This window comes from Myxocyprinus asiaticus, chromosome 27 (genome assembly GCF_019703515.2).
Source record: "Myxocyprinus asiaticus isolate MX2 ecotype Aquarium Trade chromosome 27, UBuf_Myxa_2, whole genome shotgun sequence".
Taxonomy (NCBI): domain Eukaryota; kingdom Metazoa; phylum Chordata; class Actinopteri; order Cypriniformes; family Catostomidae; genus Myxocyprinus; species Myxocyprinus asiaticus.
Window position 1 is genome coordinate 28679181 of NC_059370.1, and position 27611 is coordinate 28706791.

Genomic DNA, 27611 nt, shown 5'->3' on the forward strand with positions numbered 1-27611 from the left:
AGACAGCTGACAATTATTCATACCTTATGGCTATTTGAAAGTCTGTAATTGCTAATCAACACTTTTTGTCAGATTTTGTTAATATATTTGAAAATATCAATATATTTGAAAACATGAGTTTGCAGAGGACCCTCGAGAAACCATTAATAAAGACAGAAATCATTGATTCAGTGTCTTGCCATTTGTTTCCTTTGTTATGAGGTAACTGGCCGGATAAGATAATAAAATAACTATAAAACAATAAAAGCTCACCTGACATTCCACCGCATCTCCTTCCGATCCATTCTCACAAAAATTTACTGGTGCTAAACCCGGAAGATAGAACCCAGAACAGGAGCTGACTGCTATTAAAATCAACAAAAATATAAAACACGGATCCGGTGAATTAATTTTTTCTTCCCAGTTTGCTCAGTGCGAGGATTCCGGTTTACTCTATCGGAGAAAAGCATAAAGCTAACCGGCGACAGCACACAGAGAAAAGTCACCAAAAACAGCAAGCTGGAAGCTGCCACAGACTCAAGATTTGTTTCCGTTACTTCCTTACTGCGTTTGAACCTCCTCCTCCTCCTCCTCCTCCAATTACTTCGTACCCTTTTTTTTATTATTATTATTATTTTTTTTTTTAGTTTATTTATTTATTTTTTTTTTTTACTGATACACAAACTAAGAAAAAAGAAGCAGTGGTCACAAAAATAAACCTGCCAACAACACGCTTTCACTGATGCATATTATGTGAAGATCACCACTGTTTACCACTAATTTGTGTGTTTGGGAAAGGAGATTTTAATATGCTGGATGATGATGGTGGTGGTGGTGGTGATGATAATGATTATATCATATGCACAGATATACATTGAGGTCCAAAAGTCTAAGACCACGACCTTATGTTTTGCATTATTCTAATATCCAGTTTCTTTCATTGCAAATAATGTTATCAGCAGTTTTTTTTTTTTTGTTTTTTTTTTTTTTTTGCTCAGGTCTCATCAGATCTCAGTAAGTATCAGTCTCTGCTTGCTTCCTTTTCTGAAAATGTTGCATCTGCAAAAACTTCCCATTATCAGGACAAGATCAACAACACCACAGACACTTACAGCCTATTTAAGACATTTAACACATTCCTCTTTCCTGCCAAATTAATACATGTAAATGTTATGTGGTGACGAAAATATACTGCAGAATAAATATTTATTCTGAATTTTGTTATTCACATTAATGTTTCTTTGTTGTGTTTTTAAAAGTTCTACTTTAAGTAGATTTTGAATCTTAGACTTTCAACATTGTCTCTGACTTTTGGACCCCACTGTTAATACTGTATATGCAGGAGTGACAATAATAATAATAAACACAACTATTCAAACTAATTAAGTTATCAGTGCAACTTCTGCATTTCCAAAATTCACTTCCATGAATCATTTCTAAACTGGACTGGACTCCCCCATGTGTATTTCCTCTGGTGTAATAATGATAAAGCTGCTTATTTTGAAACTTTTTTAACAGAAACTGGGAATGTCAACATATATAATTAATCGTTTTTAATTTTGTGATTCCAAAAGTTTTAAGTATGTTCTACAGTAAAACGGTAGTTGAAATTGGCGAGGGAGTTATTGTATTAAAATAAGAAAATATGGGAGCCTGGGTAGCTCAGTGAGTATTGACGCTGACTACCACCCTTGGAGTCGCAAGTTCGAATCCAGGGCATGCTGAGAGACTCCAGCCAGGTCTCCTAAGCAAACAAATTGGCCCGGTTGCTAGGGTAGAGTCACATGGGGTAACCTCCTCATGGTCGCTAAATGTGTGGTTCTCGCTCTCGGTGGGGTGCGTGGTGAGTTGTGTGTGGATGCCGTAGAGAACAGCGTGGGCCTCCACACATGCTACGTCTCTGCGGTAATGCGCTTGACAAGCCACATGATGAGATGTGGGATTTACGGTTTCAGACACGGAGGCAACTGAGATTTGTCCTCCACCACCCGGACTGAGTCACTACGCCACCACAAGGACTTAGAGCACATTGGGAATTGGGCATTCTAAATGGGGGAGGAAAGGGGAGAGAAAAAATAAAGAAAAGAATATATATATATATATATATATATATATATATATATATATATTACATGAATCATGAAATCAAGATGTACATTATGTACTTGTGTACTATTGTTTGTACAGATGAACGTGGTACCTTCCGGTGTTTGGAAATTGCTCCCAAGGATGAATCAGACTTGTGGAGGTCCACAATTTTTTTTCTGAGGTCTTGACTGATTTCTTTTGATTTTCCCATGATGTCAAGCAAAGAGGCACTGAGTTTTTTCTGATTAACACTTTTTATTGATTCACACGATAGACAAAGAAAAGCAAAACATATATTCACAGAATCAACATTTAACCCCCATTATTCCCTTTTCCCCTCCCAATCCTCAACCCCACCCTGACCCTCAACAAATATCCCTGTGGTTACACTTGAGTATACACACAAACAAAAAAAAATATATATATATATATATATATATATATATATATATATATAATATCAATAATCACACACATTTAAACTACACTTCTCTCTCCACTGCCCTTCCCCGAGAGCCCTCCAAGAAGACCAAATAGCTGCCCCATTTTTTAATTGAATGAATCTAATTTGCCTAGCCTTCTACATGACATTTCCTCGAATGCCGCCACCCTCCCCATCTCTGTGCACCACTCTTGAAATGAGGGCACTCCAGCCGACTTCCATCCCCTAAGAACAATCTGTCTACCAATCATAACACTGGCTAGGACCCAATTTTCTATGTATTTATCCCCTATATTAATGACCACCCCATCACCTAAAATACAGAGTCTGGGGCAAAATTAAATTTGAGTGCCCAGTCCATCACACATAAAACTCTGAACCCTCAACCAACATTCTTGGATCTTAACACCACCAAAGAACATGGGTTGTGTCCCCATCTTCAGACTGGCATCGCCAGCAGGTGGGTGTGTCTTTCAGACCAAGCATATACAATCTAGAGGGGGTCCAATAGAATCGATGTAAAATCTTAAATTGCACAAGTCGCACCCTTGCATCTCTAGATGTAGACTTGACATTTTTTTAGAATTCTAGCCCAAACACCCTCCTCCAGTACCAAGTTTTTCTCCCATAATCTCTTGAGAGAAGCCGAAGCTCCGTCCCCCAGACTCTGAATTAGAGGGTGTAATACACTGATGCCTCATGACCTTTTCCAAAAGCATTAATCACCACTCCCAGAGTATCTGCCGCTTTAGGGGGTGTATGCTACTCCCAAAATAGTACAGAGCAGGTGGTGCAGCTGTAAACACCTAAAGAACTGAGATCTGGGAATCCCAAAATGTTGAACCATAATTTCAAAGGATCTCAACACTCCACTCTCATATAGGTCACCGAGCATATTAACCTCCTTCTCAATCCACTCTGTCCAGCAGAAAGTAGACTTATTAATACATAATTTTGGGTTCAGCCATATGCTCGAGGTTACATTTTAATAAATGTCAGAATTAAACACTCTGGACACTTTTGTCCATACCGAGTGCAAATGCGAGATAACGGGGTGTAATTTAACTTCTCCGGTTAGTTTGATAGAAAGGCTTTGCAGTGACGAAATAGGGGCAAGAGCTTCCTGTTCAATACAAAACCAGGGAGGGGCTCTCTCAGGTGGAAGCGACCAATGAGCCAAATGTCTGAGACTGAATGCATAATAATAAAACAAAATCTTGGGTAGGCCTAGCCCACCTTTGACAATTGGCCTATGCAACTTACTGAAATGTAATCTGGGACGTTTAATATTCCAAATGAAGGACTTCACTATGCTATCAAATTGCTTGAAATATGAGAGGGGAGAGATTGTAGCAGGTAGTTGAAATTTGGAATACAGTTCATTTTAATAACATTAACCTTCCCAGTCGTAGATAATTGTTATGAAGCCCACCTGTCCACATCGCTCGAAAAACTTTTTATCAAAATTAACTCTAACTATATCACACAAATTTGCTGGGAATAAAATACCCAAATACTTAATGCCCTGTTTGGGCCATTGGAAGGTGCCCGGCTGAAAAGCCGTTACTGGGCAGTATGCTGTCAGAGCCAAAACTTTGGATTTAGACCAATTAACTCTGTATCCTGAGAACTTAGAAAAGGAATTAATAATTCTGTGGAGGAAGGCATAGATCTAGTGGGGTCGGAGATTAATAATAAAAATATCATCTGTGTAAAGCAAAAGCTTATGCACCACACCTCCCGCCATCACCCCTGGAAAATCATCGTCCTTTCTTTTCGCGGCTGCTAATGGTTCCAGGGCAAGACAGAACAATAATGGGGAAAGAGGGCAACCTGCCGGGTGCCCCTATCCAGAGTAAAATAATCTGAAATTAATCCATTTGTTTGTACTGCCGCTACCGGGTGTCTATAAAGTAACTTAATCCAACCAATAAAAGTATTCCCGAACCCATACATTTCCAAAATCTTAAAAAGATAATCCCATTCTACCATATCAAATGCCTTTTCGGCATCAAGTGAGATGGCAGCGACCGGAGTCTGATCATTTGCCACTGACCACAAGATATTGATGAAACACCTAATGTTATCAGAAGAGCTATGGCCCCAAATAAACCCCACTTGATTTATATGTACAGTTGTGCTCAAAAGTTTGCATACCCTTGGAGAATTGGTAATATATGTATAATTTTTAAAGAAAACATGAGTGAGCAGGCAAAACACATTTCTTTTATTTCCTATGGGATTCATATTCAACTTTAGGTTATAACAGAATGGCACAATCATAAAACAAAACATGGCAACAAAGTAAAAAATGAAATGACCCCTGTTCAAAAGTCTGCATACCCTTAGTTCTTAATACTGTGTATTGCCCCCTTTAGCATCAATGACAGCGTGCAGTCTTTTGTAATAGTTGTCTATGAGGCCCCAAATTCTTGCAGGTGGTATAGCTGCCCATTTGTCTTGGCAAAATGCCTCCAGGTCATGCAAAGTCTTTGGTTGTCTTGCATGAACCGCACGTTTTGAGTGGCTCAATGATAATAAGGTCAGGAGACTGTGATGGCCACTCCAGAACCTTCACCTTTTTCTGCTGTAACCACTTGAGGGTCAACTTGGCCTTGTGGTTAGGGTCACTGTCGTGCTGGAAAGTCCAAGAGCGTCCTATGCGCAGCTTTCGTGCAGAAGAATGCAAATTATCTGCCAGTATTTTCTAATAACATGCTGCGTTCATCTTGCCATCAATTTTCACAAGATTCCCCGTGACTTTAGCGCTCACACACCCCCAAAACATCAGTGAGCCACCACCATGCTTCACAGTGTGGATGGTATTATTTTCACTATAGGCTTTGTTGACCCCTCTCCAAACATAGCTCTTATGATTGTGACCATAAAGCTCTATTTTGGTCTCGTCACTCCAAATTACAGTGTGCCAGAAGCTGTCTTCATTTCAAGGTGTTGTCGGGCATATTGTAACCGGGCTTTTTTGTGGCATTGGCGCAGTAAAGTCTTCTTTCTGGCAACTCGACCATGCAGCTCATTTTTGTTTAAGTATCGTCGTATTGTGCTCCTTGAAACAACCACACCATCTTTTTCCAGGGCAGCCTGTATTTATCCTGAGGTTACCAGTGGGTTTTTCTTTGTATCCCGAACAATTCTTCTGGCAGTTGTGGCTGAAATCTTTCTTGGTCTACCTGACCTTGGCTTGGTATCAAGAGATCCCCTAATTTTCCACTTCTTAATAAGTGATTGAACAGTACTGACTGGCATTTTCAAGGCTTTGGATATCTTTTTATATCCTTTTTCATCTTTATAAAGTTCCATTGCCTTGTTACACATGTCTTTTGACATTTCTTTTCTGCTTCCCATGGCTCAGTATCTAGCCTGCTCAGTGCATCCACGTGAAAGCTAACAAACACATTGACTATTTATACACAGACACTAATTGCAATTTAAAAAGCCACAGGTGTGGGAAATTAACCTTTAATTGCCATTTAAACCTGCGTGTGTCACCTTGTGTGTCTGTAACAAGGCCAAACATTCAAGGGTATGTAAACTTTTGATCAGGGCCATTTGGGTGATTTCTGTTATCATTATGATTTAAAAAGGAGCCAAACAACTATGTGATGATAAATGGCTTCATATGATCACTATCCTTAAATAAAAGACAGTTTTTTTGCATGATCAGTCATATTTTCAAAATCAGTGCCAAAATGTCCCAATTTCTGCAAGGGTAAGCAAACTTTTGAGCCCAACTCTATAAGAGATGTCATAACTTTAAAGAGGCACTGAGTTTGAAAGTAGGCCTTAAAATACATCCACAGGTACAGCTCCTATCAGAAGCTAATTGGCTAATTGTCTAAAGGATTGACATCATTTTCTGGAATTTTCCAAGATGCTTAAAGGCACAGTTAACTTAATGTATGTAAACTTCTGACCCACTGAAATTGTGATACAGTAAATTAAAAGTGAAACAATCTGTCTGTAAACAATTGTTGGAAAAATGACTTGTGTCATGCACAGAGTAGATGTCCTAAATGACTTGTCAAAACTATAGTTTGCTAATTTTAAATCTGTGTAGTGGTTAAAAAATTAGTTTTAATGACTTCAACCTAAGTGTATGTAACTTCTGACTTCAACTGTGTGTGTGTGTGTGTGTGTATATATATATATATATATATATATATATATATATATATATATATATATATATATATATATATACACACACACACTACCGTTCAAAAGTTTGGGGTCACTTGCCTGAAATGTTTCTCATGATCTTAAAAACATTTTGATCTGAAGGCGTATGCTTAAAAGTTTGAAATAAGTTTTGTAGACAAAAATATAATTGTGCCAACATATTAATTTATTTAATTACAAAACTAAAATTTTATTTAAAAAAATAATGTTTTTGAAATGGATGACTTGGACCAAATAATTAAGAAAAGCAGCCACTAAGTGCCCAGCATATAGATGGGAACTCCTTCAATACTGTTTAAAAAGCATCCCAGGGTGATACCTCAAGAAGTTGGTTGAGAAAATGTCTGCAAATTCTAGGCAAAGGGTGACTACTTTGAAGATGCTAAAATATAACACAGTTTTGATTTATTTTGGATTTTTTTAGTCACAACATAATTCCCATATTTCCATTATTACTATTCCATAGTTGTGATGACTTTACTATTATTCTAAAATGTGAATTAAAAAAAAAAAAAGAAAGAAAGAAAGAATGAGTAAGTGACCCTAAACTTTTGAACGGTAGTATATATATATATATATATATATATATATATATATATATATATGCAGCAGCTTGTGAGACAGGGGAAACTCACTTCCAGCACCTGTACAATCAGCACTGGTGCCCCCCCAGGGATGTGTGCTCTCCCCACTACTCTTCTCCCTCTACACCAATGACCCCTCTGTCAAGCTCCTGAAGTTTGCAGACGACACCACTGTCATTGGCCTCATCCGAGATGACGATGAGTCTGCATGCAGAAGGGAGGATGAACAGCTGGCTGTCTGGTGCAGTCAAAACAACCTTGAGCTGAACACGCTCAAAACAAAGGACAGTTCGGACTGCTGAGAGGATTATTGGTTGCCCTCAACAAGAACTATACACTTCCAGAGTGAGGAAAAAGGCTGGAAAAATCACTCTGGACCCCACTCACCCTGCCCATTACTTTTTTGAACTGTTGCCTTCTGGCCGCCGCTTCAGAGCTCTGAACACCAGAACCGTCAGGCACAAGAGCAGTTTTTTCCCTCCGGCTATCCATCTCATGAACAGTTAAATTGCCCCATTGTGCAATAACTATATGCAATACACAGTGTAGTCTTTTTTATATTTATCCAACACATCCAGCCTCTTCTGCCATTTCATTCCTCTGAAGAAGAAAAAAAAACAAACAAAAAAAACATTTGCAATGTGCATAACAGATTTGTATTTGCACTGTACATAACAGATAACAGATTTGTATTAGATTTGCACTATGTGGGTGTATGTATGTATGTATGTGTGTGTCTGTGTGTGTATGTACCTATGTGTATAATATTTTTTTTATTATTATCTATGTCTTGCTGCTGTTTTTGTATTGTTGTACACTGGAAGCTCCTGTCACCAAGACAAATTCCTTGTATGTGTAAGCATACTTGGCAATAAAGCTCATTCTGATTCTGATATATGATGCGATCCAAAGTGCATTTGAACAGCGGTGAAACACTTTCTTATGATATTTTACATTCATAGGAGCAGACAGACAAGTAAGTCTGAAGTAAGTTTGGAGCAGAAGAAATAGAAATAAACCTTGTGTAAATTGTCAGCTTTTCGCTAAGCTAAAATGCTATTTCTAGCCATTTTACATGCATATGTTATCAGGCACGATCATATTTTTTATCATGAAAATTCACATTGAATCATCATTTCTTTTTCCTAGTAAGACCTTTGATATTAGGGCAAAAATCATATTCTTGATAATATATATTTTTTTTATTGTTTTCCTGTACAAATATCTAAAAATCCTTAAAACATGATCAATTTGATTTATCTTGTTTTAGAAACAACACTGCATAAGATATTTAGGTTTTTCAGAGAATGTATTTTTAACATATGTATTTTGTCTTACTGTACTGTACAGAGTTTTTATAGTCAAAACAAGTGAAAAAATCTACCAGTGCTGAAGAAGTAATCCAAAGTATTTAGAATACGTTACTGACCTTGAGTAATCTAACGGAATACGTTACAAATTACATTTTACAGCATGTATTCTGTAATCTGTAGTGGAATACATTTCAAAAGTAACCCTCACAACCCTGTGTATGTATATGTATTATATATATATATACAAATTCACATTTTAAAATGTACACAAAAATTTTTTTTAAAGTCCTTTCTTTGACAATCTGTTCATAGACTGCTTTTAATTATATACAGTAATTGAGTAAATAAAGCGCAATTTCCAAAAGAAAAGAAAAACCGATAGAAGGCGTGAGAGGCTTTTTAAAGTGTTAAATTCCTCCTTCCTACGACAGACTAAGTGACTCTACTAGGCGGGACGAAACACACGAGACACATATAAACCAGCAGACCCTTTTGTTTCTGTCTGTCGATTCGAGCCTGAGGTGAGTGCTATGTTGTTAGCTGTAAGTTCACTTGTTAATTACAATCTCCCCGTGCATGCATTTTTGGTTAACCGACGAGTCTTGTTATGCACGTACATTTTAAATACCCCCAATTTCCCTCCTTAGCCACATATCAAATAAATTTTAGCAGCTGTGGTGGTAACTGAAAATGGCCTCGTGTAGGTGTGAGGAGGCATGATGTTTTCTGAATGCACATTTCAAACAAACTGGCGCCATTTTGAACTTGCTAAGTGCAAGCTTTTTCGCTTATGCATTTTAAACAAACATGGGTATGTCGACGAGTGTGCTTATGTGGCTGTTGAGTATCTTGATCAAACATAGGTTAGGCAAATGACCTGAAGAGGTCTCATGCTGTTGGATCTCCCAGTACAGTATCCTTCTGATTTTAAGCGTCCGCCATTTTGTGGAGCATGCTTTAAAAAGGACTTTCAAATCAAATGCCAGACAAACTGGCTGAGCATAATTTCTGTGTGCGTCTCTTCTGAAACGCGTAATCTTATTGATTGTAATTCGTGGTGCTCGCGTGTGACCAACACCACTGTTAGCCAAGCAGGGCCGATCAGCTAATGTTTGCAGGGCTGACTATGTAGTTCATGAAGGCATTAAATTTGTTTATCTGCCACCAATGTTTCCTACTCCAACTGTGCAACAACGTGTAGTGGTATTTTTTTGTTGTGTTTTTGCATCTACGCATGCAAAACGGACTGTACTGTTCTTTCGTAATACAGAAATGTGTCTCTCCCCGTAGTTGAAATAGTGGTAAACATGGCGGAGGCAGACCGACCGGGGAAGCTCTTCATCGGTGGCCTCAACACTGAAACTAGCGAGAAAGTCCTTGAAGCATATTTCAGCAAATTCGGCAGAATAGCAGAAGGTAACGATGGTTTATTAAGGACTGCTGCAGGAAATGGAGAGTAGCGTTATCGAAATTCTATGTAGAAAGAATAGTAAGACTACTGTGAGCACGTGTGCTGTTTTTAATTAACTTGTAATTTCGAGCTGTGATTAAAATGTAATTTTCTCGGGTGCGCTGAAATGTGGTAAAATGGCCATTTTTATGGTATAATTGGATATTAAGTGTGACCAAATGTTTTCTCTCTGCCTTTTGTAGTTCTGTTGATGAAGGATCGTGAAACAAACAAATCTAGAGGTTTCGCCTTTGTAACCTATGAGAATCCTGGCAACGCAAAAGATGCAGCAAGGGAAATGAATGGAAAGGTAAGTACTAGTGTGGACTAGGGATGGGCACAAGTACTCGAGTACTCGGAAGTGACAGCAATGATCGGTCATGAAAACGATGATTGAAAATTCTTGACGTGTCTTTTCACTTAATTTTAATTTCAGTGGCAACTTCCTGACAACTATACACTATGTACCAAAGAGGGGCCTTATTTTTAATTTTGGGATTGATTACGTTGTCATTTTCAGTAGTACCTTGATTGTCAACAGAGACATCTCATAACATCCAAACTGATAAATGATGCTGCAATGCTAGCATTTGTTCTACAGGTTTACGATAGTCAAAAGAAAGTTTAACCCACCGTGTTTTGAACATGTCACTGCACACGATTTCTAAACCGGTTTTATTGTCATATAATGTAGAAATGTTGACTAATGTATATTATTTAATAAAAGTGAAGGTTTATCATTGACTGTAAATCTCCCTTGGTGCTGACATGTTTGCGTGACACACCAGCATCTCGTTGAAATCCGAGCTGAAGATTTGTAAGTCCAACATAAAATGCCGTTCCATTGCAATTTTCCCAGTATGCAATTTAAAATTCCAAGTTAAATGGGAGGAAGCATGAATCATCACAGCAGCAAACTTCAACAGAGCGCAGCAGCGTGACTTTCTGTCCAGGGCAGAGATGGTGCTCTACACTATGGAGAAGTGTGCGCGTGCGCGCGTGCACACACACACAAGGCAAAATTTTTCTTTCAAACATCTAGATGGAGCACAGCTGAACGTAACAGAACGCAGGGTCTTCAAAAAAACTATTTCCAAACACTGTGTTTAAAAAAACACGATGATTATAGTGGCACCGAAACCACAGGTTGCAGATACATGGTTCAGAAACACTGGAGCGCACTTACTATGCTTATTACGGTAACCTGCAGGAAAAACAGAGATGCAGGTTCGGAGCATTGTTTCATTGAACTGACTAGTGAGTCTTCACGTAATGACAAAATATTATGCATTGTATTTTGTACTTATTGTAACAGACTACATTATAACAGTCTGTTAATGAATAGATGTTTATCTAGTAATCACTTCAAGTGGACAAAATGCCCAAAATGCCCATCCCTAGTGTGAACTAGGGATCATGTGCCATTGTGGTCGACCAACTGACTGTTCGATTAGTGGGGGTTGACTAACATTTTAGTGGTGGTTTAGGCTAATGGGAGATGCAATTCTCTAATAATTACTTGAGACACGACTTAGGGAGCGTTTTGTGTTATTATAGCTTGCTGTGCTTCAAAAGTGAATCATAGTCAACGCAGTAAAACTTTCTGCAAGAAGTTTTCGTACCCTCAGTGTTATCTTGCAGTTCTGTGCTTTTGAATGCACTGCGAGAATTGCCCTGACACACTCTGGTTATGTTAAAGCGCATTCTGCAGTCAGCAAGCACATAAGTGGTTTTGTGCAGCTCTATTGGAGCCTTTCTTCTCTTAAATTGATAGATTTGTGCAGTAAGATGTTGGTTATTTAGCCTATATTTGTTTAATATCTGTTAGTTACCATGTTGAAGTGTTGAGCTTCGCGTCTGTATATCTCTCTGAAACGTATCTGATAGGGGTCACCTGAACATAACGGAGCCTAATTATACATTATTATGCTTAAAACCGACTTGTCATTCAAACAACCAACCAAATAGTAGATTATGAAAACTGGTACTGATAGTTTTGCGCATCCCTAGTGTGAACCTCATGTAAGCTGTGATGATGGTTTGTGGCTGTGATCTACTGGAACTGATGTAGTCCACAATTGTCCTCTAAGAAGTTCTGAGCTTACACATACAATGGCATTTGCCCACTAACTGCTTGCTTGAGATATCTTTCAATTCAGCACAGGTTTCATACATTTATTTTGTTTCTTTTTTTTTTAAGCCCCTTGATGGAAAGCCTATTAAAGTAGAACAGGCCACAAAACCCCAGTTTGAGTCTTCAGGGCATCGCGGTCCACCAACAGTTCATCCACGGAGCCGTGGCCCTGCCAGAGGACCACGAGGGTCCAGAGGAGCACCAAGCAGAGGTACCGTTCAGAACATTATCATCTCGAACTGTATTTTTTTTTTTCCTACGCAGTGATGACACCGTTTTGATGATCTGTTTGAACTGATTGTCCTCTAAGAAGTTCTGAGCATATAATAGATATTGCATAGTTTCTGGCAATACATTACCAAGATAACATAGGAATTGTAGAACCCTATTTTAAAGGCATGTCGTCCAGAGGCCCACCAATGAAGAGAGGCCCCCCAGTGCGGAATGGAGGCCCTCCACCCAAGAGATCTGCACCATCGGGGCCAGTGGGCAGACGTGAGTTTGACTAATACATTATTTGCACTCTAAAGTCTTATCTTTTGAGCCATGAATTTAATCATTCTCTCAATGTATCCAACAGCACCATTGTCAAGGGACAGGGATCCATATGGCCCCCCTCCACGCAGAGAATTGCTGATTTCAAGGAGGGATGATGGTCCTCCACCGCGTGATGACCACTATAGTACTAGAGACGGGTAGAATGACACGTAGAAGCAGGATTGTTACAGTGTTGGGTTGTGTTCCAATTAAAATTAAACTGCTATTCATGTTCTGCAGTTACTCCAGCCGTGACTTCATGAGCTCGCGTGACACCCGGGACTATGCTCCACCACGAGATTACCCATACCGGGAGTATCCGAGCCATTCCAGTTCCAGAGATGAATATGGGTCAGGGTCCAGAGGTTACAGGTAACTCCCTACAACAAATGTCTATAATGGCTTTTTTTTTTTTTGTTGAGAATTCAACCTAACATATCTATCTTAGTGATCGTGATGGATTCGGTGGTGGACGAGAGCCCAGGGGTTATATGGAGCGGCTGAGTTCAGGCTCCTACAGAGACCCTTATGATGGTTACGGTAAGATTAAAGCTTTTAGTGTGTTGAGAATGGGTTAGGGGCTCCACTCAAACTACCTGTTATGTGCCTGGAAAGGGCTGCCTCGTGTGATTGCCAAAACAGTGGAAACAAATGCGGCATCTTTTCATCTTGGGCGTTCCAAAGTCTCAAAATTGCACCAAGGAATTTCTTGCAAGCTTTTTGCTCTGTCTGAACAGCCGAAAGACCCAGTGCCCAGTCTACAATCTAACCTCTGGAATTCATTATCTAAGGAAAAGGCATTTACTCAACAATGGCGTGCTAAAGGGCTCTGATTGCGCAATATATTCGTCCCTGCAGTTAGTGTAGTTCAGTTATTTTGGTTAAGTACCACCAAGAACCAGAGACCCAAATTCGCTCTTGCTCCATTTGGAAAGTTTTTAACCTCATACTAGACATGTACATGTGACACAAATTTAGGGAAATGGGCACTTGACAATGCAAACGATGTTTAATAAAATTTTGCCAATTACATGACCCGTTGACCCTGCAGGTAACTCTCGAAGCGCCCCACCCTCAAGGGGTCCCCCTCCATCCTACAGTGGGAGTGGTGGAAGCAGTCGTTATGACGACTATGGCAGCAGTTCCCGGGATGGATATGGCAGTCGCGACCGTTATCCCAGCAGTCGGAGTGACCCATACTGCAGTAGTCGTGGTGACCGACCGGGTAGGCAAGAGCGGGGACCACCTCCCCCTCTTGATAGAGGCTATCCTCCTCGTGAATACAGAAGCTCAAGCCGTGGGATGCCTCGGGGTGGTGTCCGTGGAGGCGGTCGGGCAGATAGAGGAATGGCCCGGAGCCGATACTGAAATGGACTCTGGGGGGTGGACATGGACAAATGATCTTTCGTTGAGACGGTCGAAAAAAAAAAAAAGTGTCCTTTTAAACTCTGGATTTTGTGCTTCAGTTTCAAGCTGTACCCAAACTTGTGAAGGTTATTTTTTTTTTTATTATTTTTCCTCCCTTTTAAATGCTAAGTTGATTTCTTTCCCCTTGCCCTTCCATTTTAATGGTACCATTACAAATTTAAGTGAGTGTTATTGTTTTGTACACCAGTGATGTTAAACCTGCAATGCCCAGAAGAATGGCTTTCATTTACCAATAAAGTTTTTAAACAAAGATCTTGAGCAACACTACTATTCAAGAGAATCTTAGAAACTATGAAGCATACATTCTATTAATTCACCTGTTTGTTTTCATAAGCACCCCCAACTGGCACTTTCATGATCAAATTAAAATGCAAAATATTCATTTAGCCATGATTGTTCAAATTGTTGGGGACAGGACAAATGTCACTTTTTTTCCAAACTCTCTGGGTGTAGTTTTCCTCAGTGCAAATGGATTCTTCATCTCAAAGTCAAAGCATTGACGGCTTGCATCGACCAATCCAAAGACAACCAAAATTCAAGAAACAATTCAGCACCACAGATAAAACCTGTCAACAGCTGGTAAGCAAAGCAAACCCTTTTGTTCTGGTATAAGTGAAGTCCCGGTCGAGTGATTTTCAGCCTAAAGTTAGTCTAATTGCCCTTAGTCAAACGTCGTCTTGGTTGCCATGGCATTATAAATGCTATCTGAAACCTTATTTCGTACAATTTAACAACCTCACCTCGTCTACAAAGGAGTCTATGCCCCCAACCAATGGATCAATGAGTTTAAGATCACTTAGTAAGAAATATCTGTTTCAGATTCTACTGTTGCACTAAAGGAGAAAATGTCTGGATTTTTTTTTGCCCCATCACGTTTCACTTTCAAATGAGAAAATGCCCTTTCTTTAAGGATATTAAAATGAATCTTCACAAAGGATCTATACCTACAGCACAATTAAACCACATAGCTGCAAAACTCCTTCAGAACCTCATAATGGAAACCTTTTGAAATGGTAGTAAATGAATTTAGTGTTAACAAAAACCAGAGCCCACTCTCAAGCATGCCAATTGTAGCAAAGGAGACCACATGGAGAGATACAGCACCCTACCAGCGAACCTGGACAACCATTCAAATTGGATCATTGAATTTATTTTTGTTTAAAATATCCCCCTCCCATTTTAAGCTATGATGGTTTGCTGATTCATTCTCTTGTTGCAGGATGAATGGAAGGAAATGGGAATCCTGATGGTAATCCTATATTGCTGATCAGCACCTTTAGGTCATGTTGGATAATAAGCTACATGAAGATGGTTAATTTAAGCAGGTATGCCAAGTCTTTCTCCAAAAACCCATGTATTTGTATTGTGGTGCATTTCCATACAACTATTAACTTTGTCCTGTTTTATCCAGGTTTCCGACAGTCTTGCTGTCCTGAGGTCATTGAAATGGAGTTGTGGTGGTTCTACAAATACAACTTTTTTTATTTTTTATTTATTTTATATTGTTTCTAATAAATGGTCAGTTTAATTGAAATGTGTTTGGATTTTATCAAAATATATTTCTCACCAGTTTAATTGGGAAACCATAATAGTGCTGTATACCAATGTTCATTGTGACAACATCTGCATACTAATTTCATGAGAAAATGTTTGAGTCATAGGATTAAACCTCCTGGCATAGACATCTGAAGCAATACAAATCCCTTACTGTTATTGAAATTTAAAAAGAGGCCTTTTATTGGTTATAGCATACGTCCGCTGGAGAACTTCTTCACGGGGCTGAATGGTCGTTGGAACATCAGTCTGAAAAAGCAGAAGCGCGACGGATGTGGGCAGCATCTCAACACAGCGAGAGTTGGCGCACCAAGGGTGCAGCAAAATTTAAAAAGGCCCATTGAGCCTAAACTATGAACCTAGAGGAGCAGACTGTTACTTGGCTTATAACATTAGGCGTTCTTAATTCTCCAAAAAAGCACATCTCGGCTCCAGAGGAATTTCTGAAAACATCTTTAAGAGATGGGGTCGTTTTGTGTAAGCTTATGGAGCGCTTACTACCTGGAACCAGCATAAAGGTAACCACTGTGAACGTGCACGTTTCATTGATTTAAAAATAATTAAATGATTTCGGTGTTGTGTTTTCCGTTATGTTACGTGCATTAATTTCAGCCATGCGACATTGACGCTACGATGGTTATTGTCGGGATGTTTGCCGATACGTGACATTTTGCGAAAACTTTCTTTTGCAAAAACGCAGCACTTGGGGAAACGTCTTTTTTTGGCGCGAGGAGCATGAATTTCATTTATTGTTGACTTGCTCAAGATGCACAATTAAAGCGAAATCTAGAATCTAACTTCCTGTTACATGAGAAAAATGTGTTCCGCATTCTCAGACAACGAAATGTTTGTCTTTACTCCATAGACTGCATTTTGGTGCAAAATAGGCTGCTAACTACAAAATACAAAACGGTGTTGTTTAACTAAGCAAGATCTTGGGTGATTACACATCTGCATGTCTTTTCTGCCAATGCCCTCCTTTTTGTTTTTTTACTCTTGGCAGGCGCCGTACGACATTTATCTTGCTTGAATGAATACGTTTCCATTAAACTTGTTTTAAATCCGTGGTGGGATTTAAGGAAAAAAAAAAAAAATCTCCGTATGACAACGAATGCTTTGATCACGACAACTTGTAAACGTTTATTTGTTCTGCAAAGGGCCCGTTACGTTTTTGATCTACCCTTTATTTCTTTTAAAGCTATTGCAAATTTGCATTGCTTTGATAATATTATCGAGACATTTTATCAAAAGGACATTCTCTGGTTGAAGGTATCTCTGTAGAAGCGGTCTGAGCTAATGGCTGTTCACACCAAAATGTTTTTGTGTCTGTATGCGCTCTTTTCCGTTGTTTTTCTATTTTAACTAGCGCTAGTCTGACGTCTTCGGCCGTTTTTCAGCCTCTCGCGCAGGAGCGTCGCGTTTTCAGTTGCCGTGTCAGATTAAAAAAAAAAAAAAAAAAAACGCTAACTTTTAAAAGCGCGTCTCGAGACATCTGCGTCTAGCTTTAATGAGCACCAGAACGCGTTTGAACCCTAGAGTTTTGCCAGAGAGTATTTAACATAGATCTGCCACTTCTATTAAAATGAATGGGAGAAATTTGAACGCTCAACCAAGAAAACGTGAGCGGTCAACGGATGTAGAAAGGAAGTCCCGCCTTACAGTTAAAATAGCCAATCAACATTTAGATACAGACATCAGCTGTCAATCAACTCTAGAACGCGCATGCGCAGTAGCTATACAAGCCGGGAAAATTGCGTTTTTTAGCGTAATATGTGGTGAAGCATCTCAATTTATGACACCACTATTGTCATATTTTATTGTTAATTTGAAAAATCTTCTTAGATCGTCATATTGTCCAATCGTTTTTGAGATGCTGGTCTTTCTCCACTCAAGTAGATAGGAGCTGCACTGGCATGACTGGAAATAACCTCCCGAGAGCGTTCCAAAAATGGCCGACAGTGGATTGACTTGCTGTTAGTGAGCCAACAACGTCACTTCCTCAAAAATATATTTTCCTGGCGCTACATGGCATGATGAGCTCTAGCGTAGTTACGGGGCTATGAGTTTGTGTATGTGTAACAGGACAAGGCGCACGCATATAAATAGTCATTTAACTGAACGGAAATTGCGGCGTTACTGGAGAGCAGTGGCTGCGTACAGCCTGGCTTATAGGCTAGACTGACATACCTTTCCAAAAACTAGATATTTTAGGATAACAGATGAATATTCGCGTTGCAGTGTGGTCAAAGCAAAGTTAGGAATATTTACATCCTCGTTCTTTTTATTGGTTACAGTATTCTCCTGATCCCAGATGCGAAGCTGATTGCATTGCAAACATTCGGCAGTTTCTGAAAGGATGTCAGTCTCTGAAGGTTGAGGTAAGATCATTTTGCTTTGAAATCTTAATGCCTGAGGTCGTTTGGATCACCCAAATGTAACATTTTTGTTAGTAAGAAGGTTCATGTATTTAAGAATAAGACCCTTTATGCTTGTAGTGCAGTTGAGTTTGTATTAATCTTTATTAATCTGTATTAATAAACAGTTTTTGGTAGAGGTGTTTTACAAATATAGAAATCAGAAGCAACTGATTCAGACTAATGTCATGCAAGGTAAACTTCAGATTAAAGATGTACCCATGAGCATTGATTTTTTAGAAGGAATACTTCTCTTAAGAGTCTTTACAATGTAGGTCTATATATTTGGGAATTTTATAGAGAAAAATTCTGCTGCCCTTTTCCCTGAGGATAGCAAATATATAACAGGGCTTTGTTTTGGTTCTGCACATCTGATCTAAAAAAACATTCCAGTAAACAAGATTGCTTCTTATACTAGGTCTTTCACTTGTGCATGTCGGTGTAATAAATTCCATTCATTTGGGTTACTGAAAAGAGCATCTTGACCTGCAGCAACATTACGGGCCTATCAGGAAGACTGTGAGACATTGTGATGATCACACTACACAGTGCCAGTCTGCAAGGTCTCCTCTATTCCTGACCCAAACACACAGACTACAAAATATGATGCCACACTCTCTGCACTGACAATCACAGCTTTCTTGTGCTAAAACTTAGGCTTACTGATAAGCTATGCATATGATGTAAATACAAAGAACATCACTTAAGTTAATGCTTTATAATTTAGGTTTAGTTTTGGCTCTGCAAGGTTTAGCCTAAATACTATGCTTGCTAAGGCTATTGCTGTTACACAAATATAAAAAGAATATGGAATGACTAATATGGGGTTTTGAATGGCCAATATAATGGCAATACCACATATATCAGATATCAAATAAGATGCACACAAAAGTACTGAATTTAAATGAACACAGAAGATCTGCACAATACATGGACAATGTTGGCTGTAGATTTTGGAACTGGTGCTGGGCATACTTTTATTGGGCAAAACAATCAGGCACAGTTATCAACAAATGCAGAGCATAAAAATGCCTGGCGGATATATCAGTCTGTCACAACAAAAGACAGTTGAATCATCCTGACTTGTTACAATAAAAGGGTGATTCAGAGATCTTTGGCTAGACTGTGGAAGTCTCACTTGAATGCACAAATAATTAGTATTATCATATTCCCTATAATTTGTGGTGAGAGTGGAATGCAGCAGGATGGAACTGGACAGAGGGAGAGAGTAGCTGGGGCCAGCCCACCATCTGGTCATTTCTTTTTTTGAAGAACACTCTCATACTCTAAAAGGCCCAGTGGGCATATTGTAGATGCAAGTCATGTGATTTGACAAGGGTATCATTCACACAACTTTCACTTCTGCTTTTAAAGTAGCTTAAATCAGGAAGTAACGTAGCACAATGTGCAAAGCTTGATGTGAGACATGTAAACTAAATCTATCATGGGACAGACATGTGAAAGTAAAGCATTATATATTTGAAGAATCAGTTTCAGAACAAATCCAAATGTTGCATGTGAAACTCAAGTATCTCAAACAGTACTGATCAATGCAGTTCTCATATAAGTTCCTTAATTTTTCATCTTGTTGCAGCCACCATAGCTAAACCGTGTTCAGTAAATACATGGACTGATGTTTCTTTCATTGATTTGTAAACTCTTATGTTTTATTTAAAATGTGAAACCTTAGCCTTTGGAAGAAAGGGGATAGCTGTCTGACTCTGTACCCAGCGACTGACAGCGGCTTGTAGACCAAATGACAAACAAGAATTTACTCTTGCAAATTGCCTGCAGCTACAAAATGTGGGTCATATTGAAAATGATTTGCCTAACCAATTACGTTTTTTGTGAAGTTCCTGGAGGCTCCAGACTGCGACTAAAATGATCGCAAATGCAACCAAAAATATTTGATTGTCAGATATCATCTTGTGAGTTATTGAATACATCTTTAGAGCGCTCACGACCAGGGTGTCTCGGGCTGCTTTTCACCCGTTCTGTTTCTGACGACCACTGTGCCCACTTGTGTGCGTGAAAGATTGTCAGGTGTGCCATGGAAAATGATCAAATTCCTCAAAATAAATAAATATACCGTTTTTTCACCCTGTATTTCAGTGAAAGCATAGAGATGGTAGACAAGTTTTAAAATTGCCAAATCAGTATATTTTCCATTACAAGGTATTTTATTCAACCAGTTTAAATATTTTGTCCATCAGAACATTATTGTTCTAACAAACTCTAGTCCGCTGTCAAAAGGAACTCCTCACATGCCCACCAAATTATGCTTCATCATCAGACTTGTAGTAAAAACATTCAGACAGTGAACCGAATGAATGAATAGAATACAACAGGTGTATTGTTTTACTCACAGACTAAAAGCTTTTTATTTGTGCACAGCATAGAGTTACAGATGTTATGAACAGATGTGGCTTACTTGTCGTGTTTCTCTCATGAAACATAAGAATATAAGAAACTGTTACATACGATTATTAAAAGCAAATTGTCCTGTTTTAAACGAGTCCAAAAACACCGTGATACGATGTGTAGATTCTGAGATACTGTAATCTTCACTGAGCGTGTTTGACATCTGAACCAGTGAATGGAGGCTCGGGACCTAGTGCCTGCTGGATACAACCTCTGTCAGTGCGACTTGTGTTTTTTTTTTCTCTATAAACAACGCGATTTTGACCCGGTGCGACTTACATTCAGGTGTGACTTTATTTCCGGAAAATACAGTAAATAAATAAATAATGTATTTGCTGTGCTGTTGCAAGAATTAATTTGCAAGAACAAATCTCCAATTTTTAAAGACACAAATGTTTTGGTTTTTTATTATCCAATTAGCGCTTTTGACATCTGTGACCTCATTATTCAGCATACCTATGTTACTTGTGTTTTTTGCATAGCCGAATTTCAAACATTACGAGTTCACGCTACTAAGACAGACAGAAAACATGGATACGTTCTTGAAAAGGAAAACTATCGACGATCATTTTGTGTGATAGTGGTGTGCCATGGGATTTTTTTTAATCGTAAAAAGTGTGCCGTGGCAGAAAAAAGGTTGGGAAACACTGACCTAAACCACAAAGAGTTCATCTGAAAAAAAGTGTTCAAAAAAAAAAAAAACACAGCAGTATGTAAATTATGCAATGCAATGCTTACTGAGGTGGCTGGGACCACGTCAGAATTTTATTGGCACTTAGAAAGGAAGCATAAAGAAGGGTAAGCTAAGTGTAAGTGATGCTAGCAAAGCTAGCTAGCTAACGTTAGCAGTCTGCCTCTTGCTGCATTCTATTCAACTCGTAAAGTTGGATTTTCCAACTTCCTACTGGGAAAAGTGCAATGGAACGCCACCTGGAAAGTCGTGCGGAAATTTTAAACTCCGATTTCGCCGAGATGCAGGTACGTGACGTCATGCGATCTTGTCGGCACCCAGGAAGATGTACAAAATAAGTGATAAACATTCACTTTTATTAAATAATATTGATTAATTAGTCAAAGTTCCTACATTACGTGATATTAAAGCTTGTTTAACAAATGTTAGCAGAGTAGCAGGTGTTCAAAACATGGTAAATTATTCTCTCTTTTGATAATCGTACACCTGTAGCACAAATGCTAGTGTTGTAGATTGTATATGAATTGGGTTGTTAGGAGACATTTCTGGTGACAGTCAAACACCTGCTAAGCTAACTGGAGCTTTGCAGTTTTGTTTCCTTTAACGTCATCTTCCGAGCATCTGGCATTGGAATGCATTTAGTTGGAGATCTGAGATATCAAGTGGAATATCCCACATCAGATTTAATGGAACGCAGCATCTGTACCTAAACTCATCTTTTTATTAGCTTTATTATAGCGAGTATTAGCTATACATATTAGCTACTTATGTATTTCTTTTTTTATTTATTTATTTATTTATTTATTTTTTTTAAGGGTGCTAGTTTCAGTTGCTTGCCAGCTATTTGCCACCTTGCTACGTGCGCAAGCAACCTGATATAGTTAACATATATTGAGGGATGTAGTTAATGTAGTGTTATTTTTGTGAGAGATTGAGTGGACAGGGCATGTAGTGACATTGTTGCTCCCAAGTTACGTTTTTGCTTGTAATAAGCAATGACGAAACAGGCCACATAAAGCTATGTAGCTAATGTATATAAAGTTACGTTACATCAACGTTAGCTAATGTCAGCTCCAAAATAAACGCTACACACCACAGTAACGCTCCCTCACTTGGGTGTGAGAGCTAGAGATGTGACAGCAGAGAGTGAGGACCGAGTAATGCGCCTCCACATATATGAAAAATTTAAATTTTAAATAGGCTGCTTTGCTTATGTTTGGCATTCTTTGTTCTATTTGTTCTATTCTATTTTCTAGATTTAGCTATGTGGTTAGCAAACTGCACACATTTATACAAGGCTTGTTGTTGGTTCAAAAACAACAAAAAACTTACTATATTGTTTCAGAAAAGACAGAGAAAAGGGAAGACTTATGTATTGAATAATTGTTTGATATATTCTGTACTTGATGGTTTCTAGGAGAAGAGTCATCCAGAAAACCTGATGCGATTCTTGCACAATTTTATTGTTTTAGGTGGATGGTAAAACTTGGAAAAGGAGTGTTGAATAAAGATGGTTAAGTTGATCAAATCCCTTTATTGTCACTCAACCATATACACAAGTGCAACAGTGGGTGAAAGTCTTGGGTGCAGTTCCAAGCAACATAGCTGTATGACAATTACAATAAACATCTGATTTACACACCTCACAGTTTACACATTTCTTAAAGCTGATTTCAGCTCCTTACTGTTTGTTTTTATTTGTATGCTCATAGAAAACAAATGAAAATTCACACATAAAATTCACCTCTGCACTGCCTTTTGATTATTTTATCAAGACATGTCTCATGGTACACACACACACACACACACTTTGGTGCGGCTATCCTTGTAAGGACTCTCCATAGACATAATGATTTTTATACAGTATGAACTGTAGATTCTATCCCCTAACCCTACCCCTAAATCTAACCCTCACAAAAAACGTTCTGCATTTTTACATTTAAAGAAAAACTTCGTTTAGTATTATTATTATAATTTTTTTTTTTTTTTAAGCGATTTTGAGTAATGTGGACACTAGAAATGTCCTCAATCCACATTTATAGCATAATACCCTTGTAATTACCAGTTTGTAACCTAAAAAAACGTCCTCGTAAACCGCCCACACACACACGCAGTGTGGGACTCGCATTGGTCTGATTTTGGTCTTGACTTGGTCTCAACCCCTCAAAGTCTTGGTCTTGTCTTGGTCTCCGTTTAGGTGGTCTGAACTACAACACTGATGTCTGGGGCCATCTGGTAACAGTAAAGAAAGACTAAGGCAATATTTTAAAACAATTAAAAAAAAAAAACATATATATCAAGCTTTTGACACTTAGGACAATTGAGGGACTTGTACACAACGATTACACAAGGTGCAAACATTCATTGATGCTCAAGAAGACAACATACTATTATATATGCATACTATATTTTATATAAATATCTGTAATGTAGATTCTGAAGAGCAGTACTATATAAAAATAATAAGATTTGTTTTTAGTAATTATGAAAGGGGTGTGAACATTTGAGACAAAAGGGAATGGAAACTTAACTATATATACTGTTTATTAAACCTTAGATGAATGGGTTATCAGCTGACCTCCTTTTCTTTGGCTTTCTATCTTGTTTCTGAACAGCAATCTAAATCACAAAAATCTGTGATTTGGCTACTAAAAACAGCCATTTGGCTCCTTAATGTTTCAGTTTAGGAGCCAATTTTTTTTTCTGGAGCCCTGTTCCTTCTGCAGCGTGTGTAACAGATGAAACCTGGCTCTCTGATTTCTGACCTACTTCTGCTTCGTGGCACAGTCAGCAGACAGTTTTTCTTGTGTTTGACTTGTGTCTATTTCTTTCGTAGGGCTTTGAACCAGAGATCTTGTATAGTGGGGAGAACTTTGGCAAGGTGCTGTCAACACTCTCAGCAATAAACATCGCCACTCAAGGTAATTCATGATGTTGTTGACATGTATGTCAAAAACAAAAATTTAAAAATTCGGACATTGTTTACTTGCCTCTGTGCTGTTATAACCCCATATTAATGTCTTTCTTTTTCTTAACGCAAATGGAGAAATTGTGAAAGTTTGTGCCCAGTGATGTCATACATTGGCAGTTTATGGTGACCACCTCTTCAAGCTTTAAATGGACGCAAAATTATAATTCAGAAGTCTAATAATTTTTTCTATGAGACTCATGATTATGAAAGCATATAATAAGGTTTGGTGGGAAACAAGCTGAAATTTAATGTATTATTTATTGAAACTGTAGACGGACGTTGATCTCCTTTGCATGTTCATGAGAATGCACGAGAGCAGCAGTTCACGCAGCCCCGCTAGCAAAATGGGGCGTTAAAGTGAAAACTAGTTTTGTTTATCTAAATACAGGTCCACCACAGTGATACTAACAACAGAACACAGCTGCACACAAACCAGAGCACCGAACTGACATACATGTCTGAATAGTTTGTAGTCTTATTTTTTTAAACCGGAATACACTATCAAACTGAAAGAGATAAACCGAGGAGGTTGAAGGGAGCTACAGTCACAACATTTCCTAACCTGATGGCAAATGATACATGTTAAAAGGTATATTTTCTATGTTAATCATAGTTTTTGTCCTAACCAGACCGGCAGGACATTCTGTCGATCACTTGGTTTCTATTTTTGGCATCACGCTAGGTAACCCCATCTGCTGTGAACTGGCACTTGTCCAAAATCATTCTCATAGCAGTATATTGAAGCCAGCATCTCATGAGTCAGTTAAAAACTACCGAATGTTTTCGCTGAGGTATCACTCTCTTCATTCGGAGGTTTGTCACACACACCGGTTCAGAATGGAGAAGAGGTGACAGACATTCCCGCCTCCTTTATCCCTCTCAGTTTGATTGAGAACTCAAATATTTGTTTCAAACAAATAAGGCTGGGCATAGAAATGCATCTATTCTTTGACTAAAAACTCTCCACACATTTTTTTTTAAATTTCGGTTCTCTGGTTTTTGTGCAGTTGGGTTTTTTTTTTGCTTTTAGTATCACTGTGGCGGACCTGTTTTTAGATGAAAGGCCCATGTCATGAGGGGGCTGCGTGAACTGCTGCTCTCGTGCAGTCTCATGAACGTGCACAGGAGATAATGGCCGGTCAACAGTTTTACTAAATAATACATTAGATTTCGGTTAATTTCTCACCAAACCTTATAGGATTCTTTCATAACCATCATGAGTCTCATGGAATAAATTAGTAGACTTCTGAATGATACTTTTGCATACTTTTGAAGCTTGAAGAGGTAGTCACCATAAACTGCCATTGTATGACATCAATGTGCACAACATTTTTTCATAATTTCTCCCTTTGTGTTAAGAAAAAGTTAAATGGGCTTATAACAACACGGGTGAGTAAACAATGACTGAATGTTGATTTTTGCATTTTTGAGTACTCTGTCTTGTATGCCATTGTTAGTTTTTGTTGACAGATCCCTTGGTTCCTCTGCCACCGTGTTTTGTAGAAGTGAAGGTTTTGCCTTGCTGAGCAGACAATTTCTGAAATGTCAGTTAACGCATGGCATTTGTGAAAGGCTTGTGGGTTAAAGACATTTTTAGAAAATTAGCTCCCGCTGGTCACCCATAAACTACAAAGAATGTCTCTGTTTACAAGTTCTTAGCATTGCAGGCTCTACATAATCACTCAATGTTTCCAAAGCAAATGAGCCATATATTTCCTGCTGCATGTTCCCTTAGGACCTGTTCCATCAAATGTCCCCCCTCTAACCCCATGCATCAGCTACTTTTTGTTTTGCGGAGATGATATAATGATTAGATTCTAAAGTGGTAAAGTAAACATCTTTTAATTCCACTATCAGTTAGAGTTCATTTTTAGAAGCCACCAAAATATGGTTCGTCAAAATATGGTTGTTTCTTTGGTGAAATGCAGAGTAGGCCATTTAATTCAGTTGAAGAGTGCGGTGAGCTTGAGATACGGATAACATATTCCTGAGAATGAGAATGTCTGACTTCTTTAATGTTAAGAGGTGGTTTGTCTATAGGCCTGTGCCCGCATCTGTGTCTTTTAGCTTCAGCTGCTCTCAACTACTGGAGGCAACAGACAGTTGCATTTTGTGCGGCCTGTCTGGGCAGCTGACTGCATCTGCATAAGCATGCGGAATCCATGAGGCATGTAGTTATTCTCAGTTTTTGCTTCCTTGTCATGTGTTTCCCACAGTCCTCCTGTGACCTTTTCTTTTTTGAAAGAGTATGGCTGCTTCCAAATTTGTGCACTGTCAGAGAATGCACTGCATTTGATGAAGAATGCTCTATTCGGCCACTAAAAAACATTCGTTCTTTAGGTATGCAGGTGATTGGGATAAACATATTCCCAGACATACTACATCTGTGAATGTTGGCATAGTCCCGTGACCCAAATATATGATGTAGTAACAACAACTGCAAAAATAATCAACTCTGGTTTTGTTAAACAAGTACAATTTTAGCCACATGTAACAACTTTCTTGAGATATATATATACAGTATATATAGCACTTGTTGAAAAGAGCTGCCCGACCCGTGGTTCCTTGCCATTTTTTATGTCATCTCAGCTCCCGTGGGATTATGGGATAGTAAAGGGGTCTATTGGATGCAGACTTTAGAATCTCGTCAGATGTAGTAGGCTATCCTGGTATTTCTCGCCTACTGTTTTATGAATACTGAGGATTCGGACGCACTACACTACTATTCGCTTTTGGAATACTATGTAGTATAGGGACTTATGCATATTCGGACACAGTCTGTGCTCTCCTTGGAATTGTCTTCATCCAACGGCACATTTCACACGGTGGCCAACCCCTGGATTTGCCACTTTTGGCATCCTTAAAACAACTTCTTTAAAGATGAAGTGTGTAATTTTATCTCCTGTCCCAGCTTAATATGTAGAGACACCAATAAATAAGCAAAAGTGTTAACACTGGGGGGCCCTGTGTCACTAAAACATTGCTTTGTTTTGTAGAGCATCTCGACCAGCCTGACAAAGCAACATCGTCTTAACCAGTAGTGTGAGTTTGGAGTGCGACATTGGTTTGACTGACCAGTGATAGACGGAGAGAGGGGAAATTTGTATTAAAAACTATCTTTATTTTTGCAGTTCTATTTGGCAGTGCTGCTGGCACAGTAGTGATACATTTTAGCTGTAACATATTATAAGGAATGGAACACAATTCCATTCGTTAACATTAGTTAATGCATTAGGTATCATAAACAATTATTTATCTTTAATCTTTGTAAATGTTAGTTAATAAAAATATAGTTGTTCATTGTTAGTTCATGTTTTTAACTTCATAGTGTATCAACTGATGTTAACAGATACAACTTTTGATTTAAAAATGTATGAGTATACACTGATGAGCCAAAACATTATGACC

The 27611-nt window shown here is 38.5% G+C and overlaps 2 protein-coding genes, 2 non-coding genes and 1 pseudogene across 12 annotated transcripts in view; 4 read left to right on the forward strand and 1 right to left on the reverse strand.

Annotated features, from left to right (window-relative positions):
- Positions 1-3951, reverse strand: part of LOC127417820 (transmembrane 9 superfamily member 2-like) — a 29671-nt pseudogene extending 25720 nt beyond the window's left edge.
- A 5029-nt stretch (positions 3952-8980) lies between these two features.
- Positions 8981-14404, forward strand: LOC127418267 (RNA-binding motif protein, X chromosome-like). Of its 4 annotated transcripts, none has more exons than XM_051658776.1 (9): positions 9046-9124; positions 9894-10019; positions 10257-10363; positions 12254-12398; positions 12569-12682; positions 12768-12882; positions 12965-13096; positions 13173-13264; positions 13776-14404. In XM_051658776.1, exons 2-9 carry the CDS (start codon positions 9911-9913, stop codon positions 14090-14092), a joined length of 1131 nt encoding a protein of 376 aa, XP_051514736.1. In that variant the 5' UTR covers positions 9046-9124; positions 9894-9910; the 3' UTR covers positions 14093-14404. The 4 variants fall into 4 exon arrangements, with proteins under 4 accessions (XP_051514738.1, XP_051514736.1, XP_051514737.1 ...); XM_051658777.1 differs by lacking the exon at positions 9046-9124 and adding an exon at positions 9131-9145; XM_051658778.1 differs by lacking the exon at positions 9894-10019 and having other exon boundaries at positions 8981-9124.
- LOC127418486 (small nucleolar RNA SNORD61) lies at positions 12080-12156 on the forward strand. The gene has a single exon (XR_007893496.1). It is a non-coding gene; the product is annotated as a small nucleolar RNA SNORD61 (small nucleolar RNA).
- On the forward strand, positions 12448-12510 carry LOC127418487 (small nucleolar RNA SNORD61). Its single transcript, XR_007893497.1, has one exon. It is a non-coding gene; the product is annotated as a small nucleolar RNA SNORD61 (small nucleolar RNA).
- A 150-nt stretch (positions 14405-14554) lies between the features above and the next one.
- Positions 14555-27611, forward strand: part of LOC127418264 (rho guanine nucleotide exchange factor 6-like) — a 59287-nt gene continuing 46230 nt past the window's right edge. For 5 of the 6 annotated variants that reach the window (XR_007893399.1, XR_007893400.1, XM_051658770.1 and 2 more), the window contains exons 1-5: positions 14555-15477; positions 15564-15670; positions 15901-16224; positions 18001-18084; positions 24069-24153. Coding sequence is in view for 3 of the 6 variants with exons in the window: in XM_051658770.1 (XP_051514730.1) it covers positions 16060-16224; positions 18001-18084; positions 24069-24153 (334 nt within the window). In the remaining 3 variants the exon portion in view is untranslated. Of the gene's footprint in view, positions 15478-15563; positions 15671-15900; positions 16225-18000; positions 18085-24068; positions 24154-27611 lie in introns of those variants that run through there. The other variant, XM_051658772.1, reaches the window with a different exon arrangement.

What these genes read in the sequence shown, in the direction of transcription:
- LOC127418267 (XM_051658776.1), top strand. Translation starts at nt 9,911, where the DNA reads ATGGCGGAGGCAGACCGACCGGGGAAGCTCTTCATCGGTGGCCTCAAC. An exon ending in CAGAGGAGCACCAAGCAGAG is followed by an intron (nt 12,399 to 12,568) that starts GTACCGTTCAGA and finishes TAGGAATTGTAG; the next exon opens with AACCCTATTTTAAAGGCATG. An exon ending in TCAGGGTCCAGAGGTTACAG is followed by an intron (nt 13,097 to 13,172) that starts GTAACTCCCTAC and finishes TATCTATCTTAG; the next exon opens with TGATCGTGATGGATTCGGTG.